Source organism: Eucyclogobius newberryi, unplaced genomic scaffold (genome assembly GCF_026437365.1).
Source record: "Eucyclogobius newberryi isolate DKJ021-1_F unplaced genomic scaffold, fEucNew1.0.hap1 SCAF_6, whole genome shotgun sequence".
Lineage (NCBI taxonomy): Eukaryota > Metazoa > Chordata > Actinopteri > Gobiiformes > Gobiidae > Eucyclogobius > Eucyclogobius newberryi.
This window is the reverse complement of record NW_027316278.1, coordinates 90,017-105,000: the sequence shown is the minus strand read 5'-3', so window position 1 is coordinate 105,000 and position 14,984 is coordinate 90,017. Positions and strand designations below refer to the sequence as shown.

The 14,984-nt window shown below is 50.3% G+C and overlaps 1 protein-coding gene and 1 pseudogene across 1 annotated transcript; both read right to left on the bottom strand.

The window, feature by feature from the left end:
• Window positions 1-1,772: 1,772 nt before the first annotated feature.
• med27 (mediator complex subunit 27) lies at window positions 1,773-9,091 on the bottom strand. The gene is made up of 8 exons (XM_072433567.1): window positions 8,865-9,091; window positions 4,138-4,282; window positions 3,336-3,466; window positions 3,127-3,220; window positions 2,534-2,641; window positions 2,420-2,461; window positions 2,258-2,335; window positions 1,773-1,976 (listed from the first exon to the last, which is right to left on the bottom strand). The coding sequence occupies exons 1-8, from the start codon at window positions 9,065-9,067 to the stop codon at window positions 1,842-1,844; spliced, it is 936 nt and encodes a 311-aa protein (XP_072289668.1). The 5' UTR covers window positions 9,068-9,091; the 3' UTR covers window positions 1,773-1,841.
• LOC140347624 (uncharacterized) lies at window positions 4,315-8,576 on the bottom strand (annotated as a pseudogene).
• Window positions 9,092-14,984: the final 5,893 nt, after the last annotated feature.

Here is a 14,984-nt window from a genome sequence, read left to right as displayed (position 1 = left end):
CACAACCACACCCATAACCACACCCACACACCCATAACCACACCCACAAAACTCCAGGGACGTTAAACTACACAAAATTATTTTTGAGTTCAGAGGCAAACGATGATGTCGACTTTTTTAACCTGTTTCCATCCACCTCTTTGGCCCTGTGCTCAATGGTTGAACCCAAAAGGCATTGCTTATTAAAAGAGGATCTTACGTTCCACATGTGAGTGTGATGCATCATGGGAAAGCTTAGGCCTTCCAGTTTCTGCAGATGTGCACATGACAAACTGTCAGGGCTTCAGAACTTACACTACAGAAGCACAAACATGAACAAAACATCATTTTTTTAGTCTCGAGTGAATATTGTCCATTTGTAATGGTCCTGAAGACATACTTCATTGTGTGTTTATGCTGTTGTCATGACGACAACTGTGTACAGTTTCAGATCTCTGAAACAGCCATTTTGGTGCTTTGACCTTTTTGTATCAAAAAGTATATTCAACTGTGCCAAACTGTTAATTACAGTTTTAGCTCCTCTATGATCATAAAACATACATTTTGATGTTTTGTAGAACCACTAATACTATTATAACTGCTAAAAACAATGTATGTGAAAATGTGTAAATATGAGTTTACCATGAATTTCCCATATAGAGGTGAAAAAAAAGAAAAAAATATAATATTTTTATTTTATTTTTGTATTGGTATAATAATACATATATCTTAACAAAATGCGCGTCCAAAAGGCTAAAACTCAGAAAACGTGATGCGTAAAGTCTAGTCGCCTCCTTACGCAGAAGGATACAGAGGCTTCTGTGTGTGGGACCCCTAAGTCCCGCCCCCCATTCTAAAGCTATTCTTATTGGCTAGAATAATATGTCAATCAAAGTCCGCTAAGTCACTGCTAACGATAGCTATGTGGCTAAAAACAAGTTGGCTTCGCGCTTCGGAAGCGCCGCATTTTTTTCCTCCGGAGGCTGTAGAGGACAAACCCGTGGACAGTGGACGGTCTCATTCTGTAGGAAACAGTCTGAAGAAAAGATTGATGCCAAACACCATCTTATAAGTCAAACAGGTCATTTGTTATGGACGAGCCTTCATCCTGACCATCATCAGAGAAGAAAACTTTGTTTACTTGACAATATCTGGAAATGTGTAGACTTCAGTAAAAATGTGTATATTGTTGTTCGATGGTTCTTTACGGACAAACTGAGACAAGAATGTTCAGAGTTAAAGCTGTTTCGTCATAAACACAAACAGGACATGAATTTGTAAAAGTTGAGACTTTCTCACAAACTATTGGCAATTGCTTCTTGTGGCAAATTATTCAATGTAAATCAATGACATATTTGTTTTGTTGAGAAAATAATCTTTAAATGATGTAAAACTTATGGTATTGACCATGGAAATAAACGTGATGATGCAAGAGAATATTTGAGATATGGAAAATGCGCCGGCCTCAGGAGGATGGAACAGGTTAAAGACATTTCAACCAAATTAAAAGGTGTAAATCTGTTTTTATGAGTGAAGTAAATAGTTTAATCCTGTGACTGTTATAAAAGGTTCATATGTTTGAGTCGGTTTAATCCAGACAAACAAAACTCAAGGTTTAGTTGATTCATCGTTGCAGCTTCAGTTGGAGCTGTTCAGAGTTCAGGAGGGTCACGTGGGCGGGGCTACATGCGGCAGGTGTCATGTAGGCGGGGCTACATGCGGCAGGTGTCATGTAGGCGGGGCTGCATGCGGCAGGTGTCATGTAGGCGGGGCTATATGCGGCAGGTGTCATGTGGGCGGGGCTACATGCGGCAGGTGTCATGTGGGCGGGGCTACATGCGGCAGGTGTCATGTGGGCGGGGCTACATGCGGCAGGTGTCATGGAAGGCCTCGAGCGTCCTGAAGTCTCTCCAGGTCGGTGGAAGTCCATCCTGAAGGAAACGACCGCAGCGTTGACACGGCGACTGGAACAGCTTAATGTAACTGCGCAACCAGGTCTGAAACCAGAGGACAAGTGGGTCTAAACCGGGTCTAAACCGGGTCTAAACCGGGTCTAAACCAAGTCTAAACCAAGTCTAAATCGGGTCTAAACCGGGTCTAAACCAGGTCTAAACCAGGTCTAAACCAGGTCTAAACCGGGTCTAAATCAGGTCTAAATCAGGTCTAAACCAGGTCTAAACCGGGTCTAAATCAGGACTAAACCAGGTCTAAACCAGGTCTAAACCGGGTCTAAATCAGGTCTAAACCAGGTCTAAACCGGGTCTAAATCAGGACGCACCATAAAGGATCGGACCACGACGTCGGGCATCTGAGGCAGCTGATAGTGAAGCAGAGCTGTGGTCGCGTGGTCTGTCACCTGTCAATCACACACAGAGCCAATCAGAGGAGGGAGGTGGGGCTAATCAGAGAGTAGCCAATCAAAGAAAGCGTGTGTTTTTACCTTCTGGAAAACCTGGTACTGAGACTTTGTCCAAAGGTCCAACTGAGACACAAGGTTTATAAAGATGAGACACACAGACACAGGAGACAGACAGACAGAGAGACAGAGACAGACCTTTCCGTCTGGGCTGTAGTGGTTCTCGTTGAAGCCTCTGACGATGGTTCTGTCGATGAAAAGTGAACGCATCACGACAACGGCCTTCAGCACCTTCCCCAGACTCACCTGAGACACACAAACACACACCTGAGACACACAAACACACACCTGAGACACACACACCTGAGACACACAAACACACACCTGAGACACACACACCTGAGACACACACACCTGAGACACACACACACACACACACACACCTGAGAGACACACACACACACCTGAGACACACACACACACCTGAGACACACAAACACACACCTGAGACACACACACACACCTGAGACAAACACACACACACACCTGAGACACACAAATACACACCTGAGACACACAAACACACCTGAGACACCCGAGACACACAAACACACACCTGAAACACCTGAGACACACAAACACACACCTGAGACACACAAACACACACCTGAGACACACACACACACACACACCTGAAACACCTGAGACACACACACACACAACTGAGACACACAAACACACACCTGAGACACACAAACACACGTGTGAGACACACAAACACACACACACACCAGTAGAACTGCAGACGTGCCGTTGGGCCGGAACAGTTCGATGGACAAGTCCGGGAACATTCGCCCGATTCTGGAGATCACATCGTCCACATATCTGAAAGAACCAGAGGTAGACTTAGACCCGGATTAGACCCGGTTTAGACCCGGATTAGACCCGGTTTAGACCCGGATTAGACCCGGTTTAGACCCGGATTAGACCCGGTACTCACTGTGGGGGCAGGACTAGTGTAGAGGGTTGAACTTTGGGCCGCCGCTTGGCTGATGCTCCCATCTGATTGGCCGAGCGTTTGAGTGACTGTTGGTTCAACAAACTGGAGGCCAAACCTGCGTGAAACTGGAGCTGAGAGAGAGGAAGACTGGTTTAGTCCTGGTCTTGTCCTGGTCTTGTCCTGGTCTTGTCCTGGTCTTGTCCTGGTCTTGTCCTGGTCTTGTCCTGGTCTTGTCCTGGTCTTGTCCTGGTCTTGTCCTGGTCTAGTCCCGGTCTAGTCCCGGTCTAGTCCCGGTCTAGTCCTGGTTTAGTTTAGTCCTGGTTTAGTCCTGCTTTAGTACCTTGTTAGACCACTTGTAGGCCTGCTTTAGTACCTTGTTAGACCTCTTGTAGGCCTGCTTTAGTACCTTGTTAGACCTCTTGTAGGCCTGCTTTAGTACCTTGTTAGACCTCTTGTAGGCCTGCTTTAGTACCTTGTTAGACCACTTGTAGGCCTGCTTTAGTACCTTGTTAGACCTCTTGTAGGCCTGCTTTAGTACCTTGTTAGACCACTTGTAGGCCTGCTTTAGTACCTTGTTAGACCACTTGTAGGCCTGCTTTAGTACCTTGTTAGACCTCTTGTAGGCCTGCTTTAGTACCTTGTTAGACCACTTGTAGGCCTGCTTTAGTACCTTGTTAGACCACTTGTAGGCCTGCTTTAGTACCTTGTTAGACCACTTGTAGGCCTGCTTTAGTACCTTGTTAGACCACTTGTAGGCCTGCTTTAGTACCTTGTTAGACCTCTTGTAGGCCTGCTTTAGTACCTTGTTAGACCACTTGTAGGCCTGCAGGAGCTGGGAGTACAAAGGAGTCTTGTCTTGGACCGGATCCAGACTCAAAAGGCCGCTGTTGTGGAGAGGGTGGGACTCTGAGGGCCGACCGACCAATCCGCTGAGACGCTCCAGTTCACTGACCAATCACAGGAGACAGAGAGGAGCCAATCAGAACACAGGCCTTCAGAGGAGTCTGACTAAGGACGTGAAGATGATCCAGTTCAGCAACCTCCTGTTCCTGAACCTCCTGTTCCTGAACCTCCTGTTCCTGAACCTCCTTCTCCTGAACCTCCTTCTCCTGAACCTCCTGCAGATGCTCCTGAACCTCCTGCTCCTGAACCTCCTGCTCCTGAACCTCCTGCTCCTGAACCTCCTGCTCCTGAACCTCCTTCTCCTGAACCTCCTGCTCCTGCACCTCCTGCTCCTGAACCTCCTGCTCCTGAACCTCCTGCTCCTGAACCTCCTGCTCCTGAACCTCCTTCTCCTGAACCTCCTGCTCCTGCACCTCCTGCTCCTGCACCTCCTGCTCCTGCACCTCCTGCTCCTGCACCTCCTGCTCCTGAACCTCCTGCTCCTGAACCTCATGCTCCTGAACCTCATGCTCCTGAACCTCCTGCTCCTGAACCTCCTGCTCCTGAACCTCCTGCTCCTGAACCTCCTGCAGATGCTCCTGAACCTCCTGCTCCTGCAGACGCTCTTGAACCTCCTGCTCCTGAACCTCCTGAACCTCTTGCAGACGCTCTTAAACCTCCTGCTCCTGAACCTCCTGCTCCTGAACCTCCTGCTCCTGAACCTCTTGCAGACGCTCTTAAACCTCCTGCTCCTGAACCTCCTGCAGACGCTCTCGAACCTCCTGCTCCTGAACCTCCTGCAGATGCTCCTGAACCTCCTTCTCCTGAACCTCCTGCTCCTGCAGATGCTCCTGAACCTCCTGCTCCTGAACCTCCTGTTCCTGAACCTCCTTCTCCTGAACCTCCTGCTCCTGAACCTCCTGCAGATGCTCCTGAACCTCATGCTCCTGCAGATGCTCCTGAACCTCATGCTCCTGAACCTCCTTCTCCTGAACCTCCTGGACCTCCTGCTCCTGAACCTCATGCTCCTGCAGATGCTCCTGAACCTCCTGCAGATGCTCCTGAACCTCCTGCTCCTGAACCTCCTGCTCCTGAACCTCCTGCAGATGCTCCTGAACCTCCTGCAGATGCTCCTGAACCTCCTGCTCCTGCAGATGCTCCTGAACCTCATGCTCCTGAACCTCATGCTCCTGCAGATGCTCCTGAACCTCCTTCTCCTGAACCTCCTGGACCTCCTTCTCCTGGACCTCCTGAACCTCTTGCAGACGCTCTTAAACCTCCTGCTCCTGAACCTCCTGCAGACGCTCTCGAACCTCATGCTCCTGAACCTCCTGCAGATGCTCCTGAACCTCCTTCTCCTGAACCTCCTGCTCCTGCAGATGCTCCTGAACCTCCTGCTCCTGAACCTCCTGTTCCTGAACCTCCTTCTCCTGAACCTCCTGCAGATGCTCCTGAACCTCCTGCTCCTGCAGATGCTCCTGAACCTCATGCTCCTGCAGATGCTCCTGAACCTCCTGCTCCTGAACCTCCTTCTCCTGAACCTCCTGGTCCTGAACCTCCTGCTCCTGAACCTCCTGCTCCTGAACCTCCTGCTCCTGAACCTCCTGCTCCTGAACCTCCTGCTCCTGAACCTCCTGCAGATGCTCCTGAACCTCCTGCTCCTGCAGATGCTCCTGAACCTCATGCTCCTGAACCTCATGCTCCTGCAGATGCTCCTGAACCTCCTTCTCCTGAACCTCCTGGACCTCCTTCTCCTGGACCTCCTGAACCTCTTGCAGACGCTCTTGAACCTCCTGCTCCTGAACCTCCTGCTCCTGAACCTCCTGCTCCTGAACCTCTTGCAGACGCTCTTAAACCTCCTGCTCCTGAACCTCCTGCAGACGCTCTCGAACCTCCTGCTCCTGAACCTCCTGCAGATGCTCCTGAACCTCCTTCTCCTGAACCTCCTGCTCCTGCAGATGCTCCTGAACCTCCTGCTCCTGAACCTCCTGTTCCTGAACCTCCTTCTCCTGAACCTCCTGCTCCTGAACCTCCTGCAGATGCTCCTGAACCTCATGCTCCTGCAGATGCTCCTGAACCTCATGCTCCTGAACCTCCTTCTCCTGAACCTCCTGGACCTCCTGCTCCTGAACCTCCTGCTCCTGAACCTCATGCTCCTGAACCTCATGCTCCTGAACCTCCTGCTCCTGCTGATGCTCCTGAACCTCCTGCAGATGCTCCTGAACCTCCTGCTCCTGAACCTCCTGCTCCTGAACCTCCTGCTCCTGAACCTCCTGCAGATGCTCCTGAACCTCCTGCTCCTGCAGATGCTCCTGAACCTCATGCTCCTGCAGATGCTCCTGAACCTCCTTCTCCTGAACCTCCTGGACCTCCTTCTCCTGGACCTCCTGAACCTCTTGCAGACGCTCTTAAACCTCCTGCTCCTGAACCTCCTGCAGACGCTCTCGAACCTCCTGCTCCTGAACCTCCTGCAGATGCTCCTGAACCTCCTTCTCCTGAACCTCCTGCTCCTGCAGATGCTCCTGAACCTCCTGCTCCTGAACCTCCTGTTCCTGAACCTCCTTCTCCTGAACCTCCTGCAGATGCTCCTGAACCTCCTGCTCCTGCAGATGCTCCTGAACCTCATGCTCCTGCAGATGCTCCTGAACCTCCTGCTCCTGAACCTCCTTCTCCTGAACCTCCTGGACCTCCTGCTCCTGAACCTCATGCTCCTGAACCTCCTGCTCCTGAACCTCCTGCTCCTGAACCTCCTGCTCCTGAACCTCATGCTCCTGAACCTCATGCTCCTGAACCTCATGCTCCTGCAGATGCTCCTGAACCTCCTGCTCCTGAACCTCCTGCTCCTGAACCTCCTGCTCCTGAACCTCCTGCAGATGCTCCTGAACCTCCTGCTCCTGCAGATGCTCCTGAACCTCATGCTCCTGAACCTCATGCTCCTGCAGATGCTCCTGAACCTCCTTCTCCTGAACCTCCTGGACCTCCTTCTCCTGGACCTCCTGAACCTCTTGCAGACGCTCTTGAACCTCCTGCTCCTGAACCTTCTGAACCTCTTGCAGACGCTCTTAAACCTCCTGCTCCTGAACCTCCTGCTCCTGAACCTCCTGCTCCTGAACCTCCTTCTCCTGAACCTCCTGGACCTCCTGCTCCTGAACCTCCTGCTCCTGAACCTCCTGCTCCTGAACCTCCTGCTCCTGAACCTCCTGCTCCTGAACCTCATGCTCCTGAACCTCATGCTCCTGCAGATGCTCCTGAACCTCCTGCTCGTGAACCTCCTGCTCCTGAATCTCCTGCTCCTGAACCTCCTGCAGATGCTCCTGAACCTCCTGCTCCTGAACCTCCTGCTCCTGAACCTCCTGCTCCTGAACCTCCTGCTCCTGAACCTCCTGCTCCTGAACCTCCTGCTCCTGAACCTCCTGCAGATGCTCCTGAACCTCCTGCTCCTGCAGATGCTCCTGAACCTCCTGCTCTTGAACCTCCTGCTCCTGAATCTCCTGCTCCTGAACCTCCTGCAGATGCTCCTGAACCTCCTGCTCATGCTCCTGAACCTCCTGCTCCTGAACCTCCTGCTCCTGAACCTCCTGCACAAAGGGCTTCTCTGTGTGTTGTGAGTGTGGGGTCAGGGGTCAGGGGTCAGGGTGGTGCTCACTTCAGGTCCCGGTTCACCGCCTGCAGATGCTCCTGAACCTCATGCTCCTGCAGATGCTCCTGAACCTCCTGCTCCTGAACCTCCTTCTCCTGAACCTCCTGCTCCTGAACCTCCTGCTCCTGAACCTCCTGCTCCTGAACCTCCTGCTCCTGAACCTCATGCTCCTGAACCTCATGCTCCTGAACCTCCTGCTCCTGCAGATGCTCCTGAACCTCCTGCTCCTGAACCTCCTGCTCCTGAACCTCCTGCAGATGCTCCTGAACCTCCTGCTCCTGCAGATGCTCCTGAACCTCATGCTCCTGAACCTCATGCTCCTGCAGATGCTCCTGAACCTCCTTCTCCTGAACCTCCTGGACCTCCTTCTCCTGGACCTCCTGAACCTCTTGCAGACGCTCTTGAACCTCCTGCTCCTGAACCTCCTGAACCTCTTGCAGACGCTCTTAAACCTCCTGCTCCTGAACCTCCTGCTCCTGAACCTCCTGCTCCTGAACCTCCTTCTCCTGAACCTCCTGGACCTCCTGCTCCTGAACCTCCTGCTCCTGAACCTCCTGCTCCTGAACCTCCTGCTCCTGAACCTCATGCTCCTGAACCTCATGCTCCTGCAGATGCTCCTGAACCTCCTGCTCTTGAACCTCCTGCTCCTGAATCTCCTGCTCCTGAACCTCCTGCAGATGCTCCTGAACCTCCTGCTCCTGAACCTCATGCTCCTGAACCTCATGCTCCTGAACCTCCTGCTCCTGAACCTCCTGCTCCTGAACCTCCTGCAGATGCTCCTGAACCTCCTGCTCCTGCAGATGCTCCTGAACCTCCTGCTCTTGAACCTCCTGCTCCTGAATCTCCTGCTCCTGAACCTCCTGCAGATGCTCCTGAACCTCCTGCTCATGCTCCTGAACCTCCTGCTCCTGAACCTCCTGCTCCTGAACCTCCTGCACAAAGGGCTTCTCTGTGTGTTGTGAGTGTGGGGTCAGGGGTCAGGGGTCAGGGGTCAGGGTGGTGCTCACTTCAGGTCCCGGTTCACCGCCTGCAGATGCTCCTGAAACTCCTGCACAAACTGCTTCTCGCGCGTCTCGATCGAGTCCCGGTGCTTGAGTCCGTCCCGCAGACTCTCGAACACGCGCGTCACGCTGGAGCGGAGCGCGTGCACGCCGCTGATCGCGTGATTAAACGCGTCCAGATTCACGCCGACGTTCACCACGTCCGCCATCTTCTTCTGTTTAGCTTCTTTATCAGCGCGGCGGAAGTGACGTCTTCTTCCTGGCGGAAGTGACTTCTTCTTCTAATATGTGGCGGGTGTGTGGCACGTGACTGCCGCGCAGCGCCGAGGAGGAGGAGGAGGAGGAGGAGGAGGAGGAGGAGGAGGCGGAGGAGGAGGAGGAGGAGGAAGAGGAAGAGGAAGAGGAAGAGGAAGAAGAACTCATCATGTGGGCTTTGAACTCCTGCGCTTCTGAAGAATAAAGTCTAGAGAATAAAGTCTAAGATGTACAACTACCATAGGCAGAAATCACGGGGAGTCCGGACCCCCCTTGCTGACTGGTGTCCCCCCACAGTGCCCCCCCTTCCCTCCCATAACTTGTATTAGTTTTTAACTGATAACACTTCTATCCATCAGAATGTATGATTACTATTCACACACTCTTATTAAACAAGTCTGAAAGTAAAACCAAACCACACCTTCAGTTGTGACACATTGGTTTAGTTCTTTGGATGGTGACGTCATGATGATGTCAAATACTGACTTAATCATGTGCAATACTGTTACCAAAAGTTTTGAGTCGGGATGTTGGTGCAGTCAGGGTGAGAGAGGAGGAGGAGCGGAGGGCTCGGGAGGGGCGGTGGGGGATGAGGAGGTCAGACAGGTAGGGGGGGGCAAGGTGGTGAAGAGCTTTGAAGTTGTAATGGCAGAAAATGGGTCATGTCATGTCATTCTAATGTTGTTTTAGGCCATGACATGTCACGGAATTAATATCTTTGTTGTTCTCCTGTGCAGATGGGATAAGAATATGAGGTCCTGATTATACTGAATATCTACTGTCCGGCGCCTCTTAATCATCAATTAATGCGTCAGGACCGGATTCAGTGTGGAAATGGTCTTAGATTAAACCTCTGAAGAGATGGAACCGTCACAGACGTGATAGTCTGGTCTATCTCTTTTTGAGCTGATTTGGGTTGTGATTATGTTATGTTTGTTACCACCTATAAAAGGTGTACTTTGTAACTTGTAAAGTGAGGTAGGGACAGAACGAACTTGTCTTAGGGAGAGTGAGGGTGTTTATCCACTGTGCACGTGAATAAACTTCCACCTTTTGAGAGAGACCGAGAGACTCTGTTTCTGCTTCAAGTTATTGCCTGGTTACTCTTTACTTGATCATTGTTTACAGGAAACTGCCGTAACAATTTGGCGTCTTACGAACGACGGATCCTTCGGCGGTGGTCCATCTTTTCGGGGTTCGTGTGAAGCAGGGCTGGCCACCTGGAACACCACATTCCAGCCTCCACTCTCCACGGTTTGAGACGGGAGGCCTGCGTCACCGGCCCGGAGGAGGGGAGCGCCGACGTTCGGATTCGAAAACAACCACCGCGGTGAGTCTTTTTTTGTCTCTCTCAACTAGGTCGAATCATAGGGTATTAATCTGTTTTTGTAATTTTTTTTTGTACTTTGTTTTACTCTCGGATCTGTTTTGAATATTTCTTGTGATATTTTGCTAAAGTTACATTTACTGGTGTCTGTAGGAGGACATTGTTTGTTTTTATAACACACTCGAGATAACCATAATCAGTCGGCAGAAGGCCACTGCAGAGAAGAGCCCACTTATTTCACTAGCTAAAGCAATTTAAAAATTGTCTTGTAGTCTAGTTTTGCCTGGGGTAAAAATAGTCTTAGCGAGTGGTGGACCCTAGACTAAAGAAGAGTGGAAGGTACGATTTAGCATAACACAGACGTGTGATTTTGACTTAACGTACGGTTACAAAATGGGAAAAAATCAATCGAAGTGTGTAAAAATTCCTGAGACACCAGTAATGTTGATAATGTCAAACAAGTATGGGGCGGAGTGTTTAGAATGCCTGCCGATCTGGACTGAAAAATATGGGTTCCCAGTGGGAGGGTCTTTAAGCATGAGTCAAATTGCAAAACTTAAAACAAACTTAGAGGAAGCACAAGAGAAGCTGTTAAAATCTAAAAAAGTATCAAGTGAGTCGGTTAAGTGGGTGCGGAAACACGAGAAGTGGGTAAAAGTGTGGGAGACGGAAGCTGAGTCACGTGAGCGAAAGAGACTATGTAAACAATTGACTGTGAAGGTTGAATGTGAGGAAGAAGGAGAGAGTCGAAAACCGCCGCAATATTCACATACTGCTGCCAACCCTTATCGCACAGCAGACACCAGCACACACACGGCTGGTGCGCGCCCACGCACACACGCACTCACACTCACACCGCCACAAAAGGGAGAACGGATCACTTCGTCTATGCCTTCTCTTTATCCAGATTTGACCGGTCTTTCTGCGGCGCTGCTCGACACCGACCTGGACGCCTACCCCAGCGGTCGACCCCACCCAAACCCACCACCAGAACTCGAGGAGGACGGAGCCACAGGGGGCATCGAGCCAACCAAATCACGCACCGACCCCCCACGTACCCAGACCACAACATTTTCTCCCCACTATGCAGCCTGGACCTTACTATGCTAACGGACAACTGCCCATGGCCAATCATGGACTCAGATCACAACAAGCTCTGCCCACTCAATCATGTTTAGCTCTTCCAGCTCCTGGACATTATGGGGGGTCGGATTGACTGGCGGGGGCGGAAGGGGGCAGGTCCGAGCACGCAGCAGAGACGACTGGCTCAATGACACACGCACCGGAACAACACCCACAACAACGCCTGCAAGAGGGTAACATGCACCTGGCACAACTCACACACGCAATCACCTATCTTGAGGCATGTGCAGTGGTACCGGAGGGTACCTATTCTAAAATTAGTCAAGCGAAAGCTAAATTTCCAGAGTACCAATTGAACGTTAACGGGGAAAAAATTGATTTTTTGGTGGATTCAGGGGCTACAAATTCAGTGATTAAATGTTCTGCACTAACGAAAAAACCTCGGCTGGGGGGGTCGTTACACATTTTCATTATCAGCTTCTGGTGAGACAACGAAGGAGCATTTCACATCTCCTTTAACATGTTTTGATGTCGGTGGTCACTCGTTCAAACATTCATTTCTCTATTCCCCTTTGTGTCCAGTGAACTTGATAGGACGGGATCTGATGTGTCGATTAGGAATTTGCCTTATCTCCACATCAGACGGCCTGCAGGTCACAAATAACAGAGAATTGGTACATGGTTTAAATTTTCTGGCAGAGCGTACAGAGGCTCCTGAATATGACTATTTTTGGAAATTGTCCCCAAATTCCTCAATTAAGTTAATTTCATTAGCCTATGAGAAAGTGACACACAATGAGAATGTTGACTTCAAGGATGTGAGAGAATTGCAGTGCTCGTTTTGTTTGCCCACAGATGCAACAGAAATAGAATATGATTTTGATGCTTGTTGGAATGAATGCTGTGAGGACTTTTTAAAGACGGAACATTTATTCTGGGGTTTGAGACTTTTCTGTTGTCTCCGTGTCACTCCCCGATTCACTTAAAAACGTTAGCCTGTCAAACTCAAATCTGTACGTAGCATTATCAAAACCAAAGAATGCTAATTGGGGGGAGGTACATGATTTTGTCCATCAATGTTTTATAGCGGAGGACTGGGATAGTGTTCCAAACTCTAATGTGACATTTTCACGGTCTTCGGGCGCATGGCGGGTGTGTTTACAGTCGCCTCTGCATTCCTTTCGCTGTGTTTCCACTGATAAGAGATACGCTGCTCCGGGAGCGGATTGTTTTTTATCTCAGGCTGGGGCAGAGGCGATACCGGAACTAAGAGAGGTGGGGGTTGACCTGTGGGCTAAGAGTCCAACCGATGTCGGCCTGATTCGAGGTTGTCAGCCCGTGGTGATCACCCCGAAATCTGACGCTCGCTCCTGTAGACCACAATATCCTCTGCGCCCAGAGGCGGTTGAAGGTATTACTCCGGTGTTTGAAGCCCTGAGGGAGGCGGGAGTAATAGTTCCTTGTAAATCGGGGGGGGTACGGAGCCCCATATTTCCGGTTAAAAAACAAAGCGAACCTGGGGTACCAGAGAAATGGAGGTTTACAAACGATTTGAAAGCAGTGAACGAAGCTGTTCAACCTGTCGTTGCTGTGGTGCCAAACCCATACACTATCTTATCTCAGATTTCTCCAGAGGCAAAATATTTCAGAGTTGTGGATCTAGCTAATGCTTTTTTTCTCTGTCCCCGTTCACCAGGATTCGCAGTTTTGGTTTGCTTTCGAGTTTCAGAATCGACTCTGGACTCTGACACGGCTGTGTCAGGGGTTCGTGCATTCTCCAACATGGTACAATGCAGCGCTGCGAGATTCATTGGCTCCCTTGCGACTGGCACCAGGTAGCTGCCTGCTACAATATGTGGATGACATATTGTTGTGCTCGCAAACCGAGGACCAATGTAAACAAGATACGGTGACCTTACTCAAACATTTGCATGCAGAAGGCCACAAGGCCAGTATCTCAAAATTGCAATATGTTAAAGAGGAAGTAATATTTCTGGGTCATGTGATATCTAAAAATGGCAAAAGCATTACGACGAAGCGCGTCTCAGCCATTCAGAATATTCCGAAACCAATAACTAAGAAACAATTGATGTCATTTCTAGGAATGTGTTCATATTGTCGACAGTTCATTCCAAATTATTCTGTAATGGAGTCTCCTTTAGGTGCACTAATCCATGGAAAAGGCCTTAGAACTAATGACAAACTGACATGGACAGAGGAAGCAGACAAAGCTTTCTGTGAGTTGAAAATGGCTTTACAGAAGCCTCCAACTCTGGGGTTACCTGACCCAACAAGACCTTTCACACAGACTGTTGACGAACGCAACGGCTGCATGACTTCTGTCCTCTTACAGGCGCACGGGGGCTCCCTGCGACCTGTGGCTTTTTTCTCTGCTAAGCTGGACCCCGTTGCAGCCGGCATGCCACGATGTCTACACGCGGTGGCGGCTGCTGAAAAAGCAGTCTTGGCCTCGCGTGATCTGGTGGGCTATGCTGAGCTAACACTGCTTGTGCCACATGCTGTCTCTCTGATCCTGCTGGAACAGAAAACTTCGCATCTTTCTGCTTCCCGATGGCTCAGGTACAACACAGTTTTGCTTGAATTACCTAACGTCACAGTAAAACGATGCACACAGCTTAACCCTGCCACCCTCTTGCCCACCCCTGAAGAGGGCGAAGCTCACTGTTGCATTTCTACAATCGAACAGGTGTGCACCCCGAGACCGGATCTGAAAGAGGAGCCACTTGTTAACTCTGACTTGGTTTTTTATGTAGATGGATCAGCAATCTCGAGACACCAACACGGGACAGAACCGTGTTGGCTTTGCAGTATGCTCTGAGTGGGATGTGGCGGCCTCAGGCCCACTGCCCTCTCATTTCTCTGCACAGACTGCAGAATTGGTGGCTCTGACAGTCGCATGCACATTGGCGAAGGGTCAGTCCGTCACAATTTTCACAGACTCTCGCTATGCGTTTGGTGTATGCCACGACTGGGCGGGGTTGTGGCGACACAGGAACTTTTTGAAATCGGATGGTAAGCCTATTCTGAACTGCACGCAAGTTGGGGAACTCCTGACGGCGTCTTGCTCCCATCTGATATTGCTATATGCAAATGTCAAGCTCATACTAACAGAACTGACCCAATTTCACAGGAAAACAGCAGAGCGGACAAGGCAGCCAAGGCCGCATCTTATCTCTGCAGACAAGAGCAAAATGAATGTTTTGTGTCTAATAACACTTCTCTTCCAGAGTCATTATCAGCCATGCAGAAATTATCACGTCAGAGGAAATCTCTGTGTGGAAGAAGGCGGGGGCTGAGAAGTCTGATGGCATTTGGGTTGGGCCTAACAAAAAAACCTGTTTACCTAAACATTTTTTTCAGGCAGATGGCGCTGATCTCACATGGACGGGACCATGCGTCAAAAGGGGGGATGGTGACGGCTGTGGGACAGAATTGGTTCA

What these genes read in the sequence shown, in the direction of transcription:
- med27 (XM_072433567.1), bottom strand. Translation starts at nt 9,067, where the DNA reads ATGGCGGACGTGGTGAACGTCGGCGTGAATCTGGACGCGTTTAATCAC. An exon ending in GCGGTGAACCGGGACCTGAA is followed by an intron (nt 4,283 to 8,864) that starts GTGAGCACCACC and finishes GTGATTGGTCAG; the next exon opens with TGAACTGGAGCGTCTCAGCG. An exon ending in CCTACAAGTGGTCTAACAAG is followed by an intron (nt 3,467 to 4,137) that starts GTACTAAAGCAG and finishes CCTCTCTCTCAG; the next exon opens with CTCCAGTTTCACGCAGGTTT.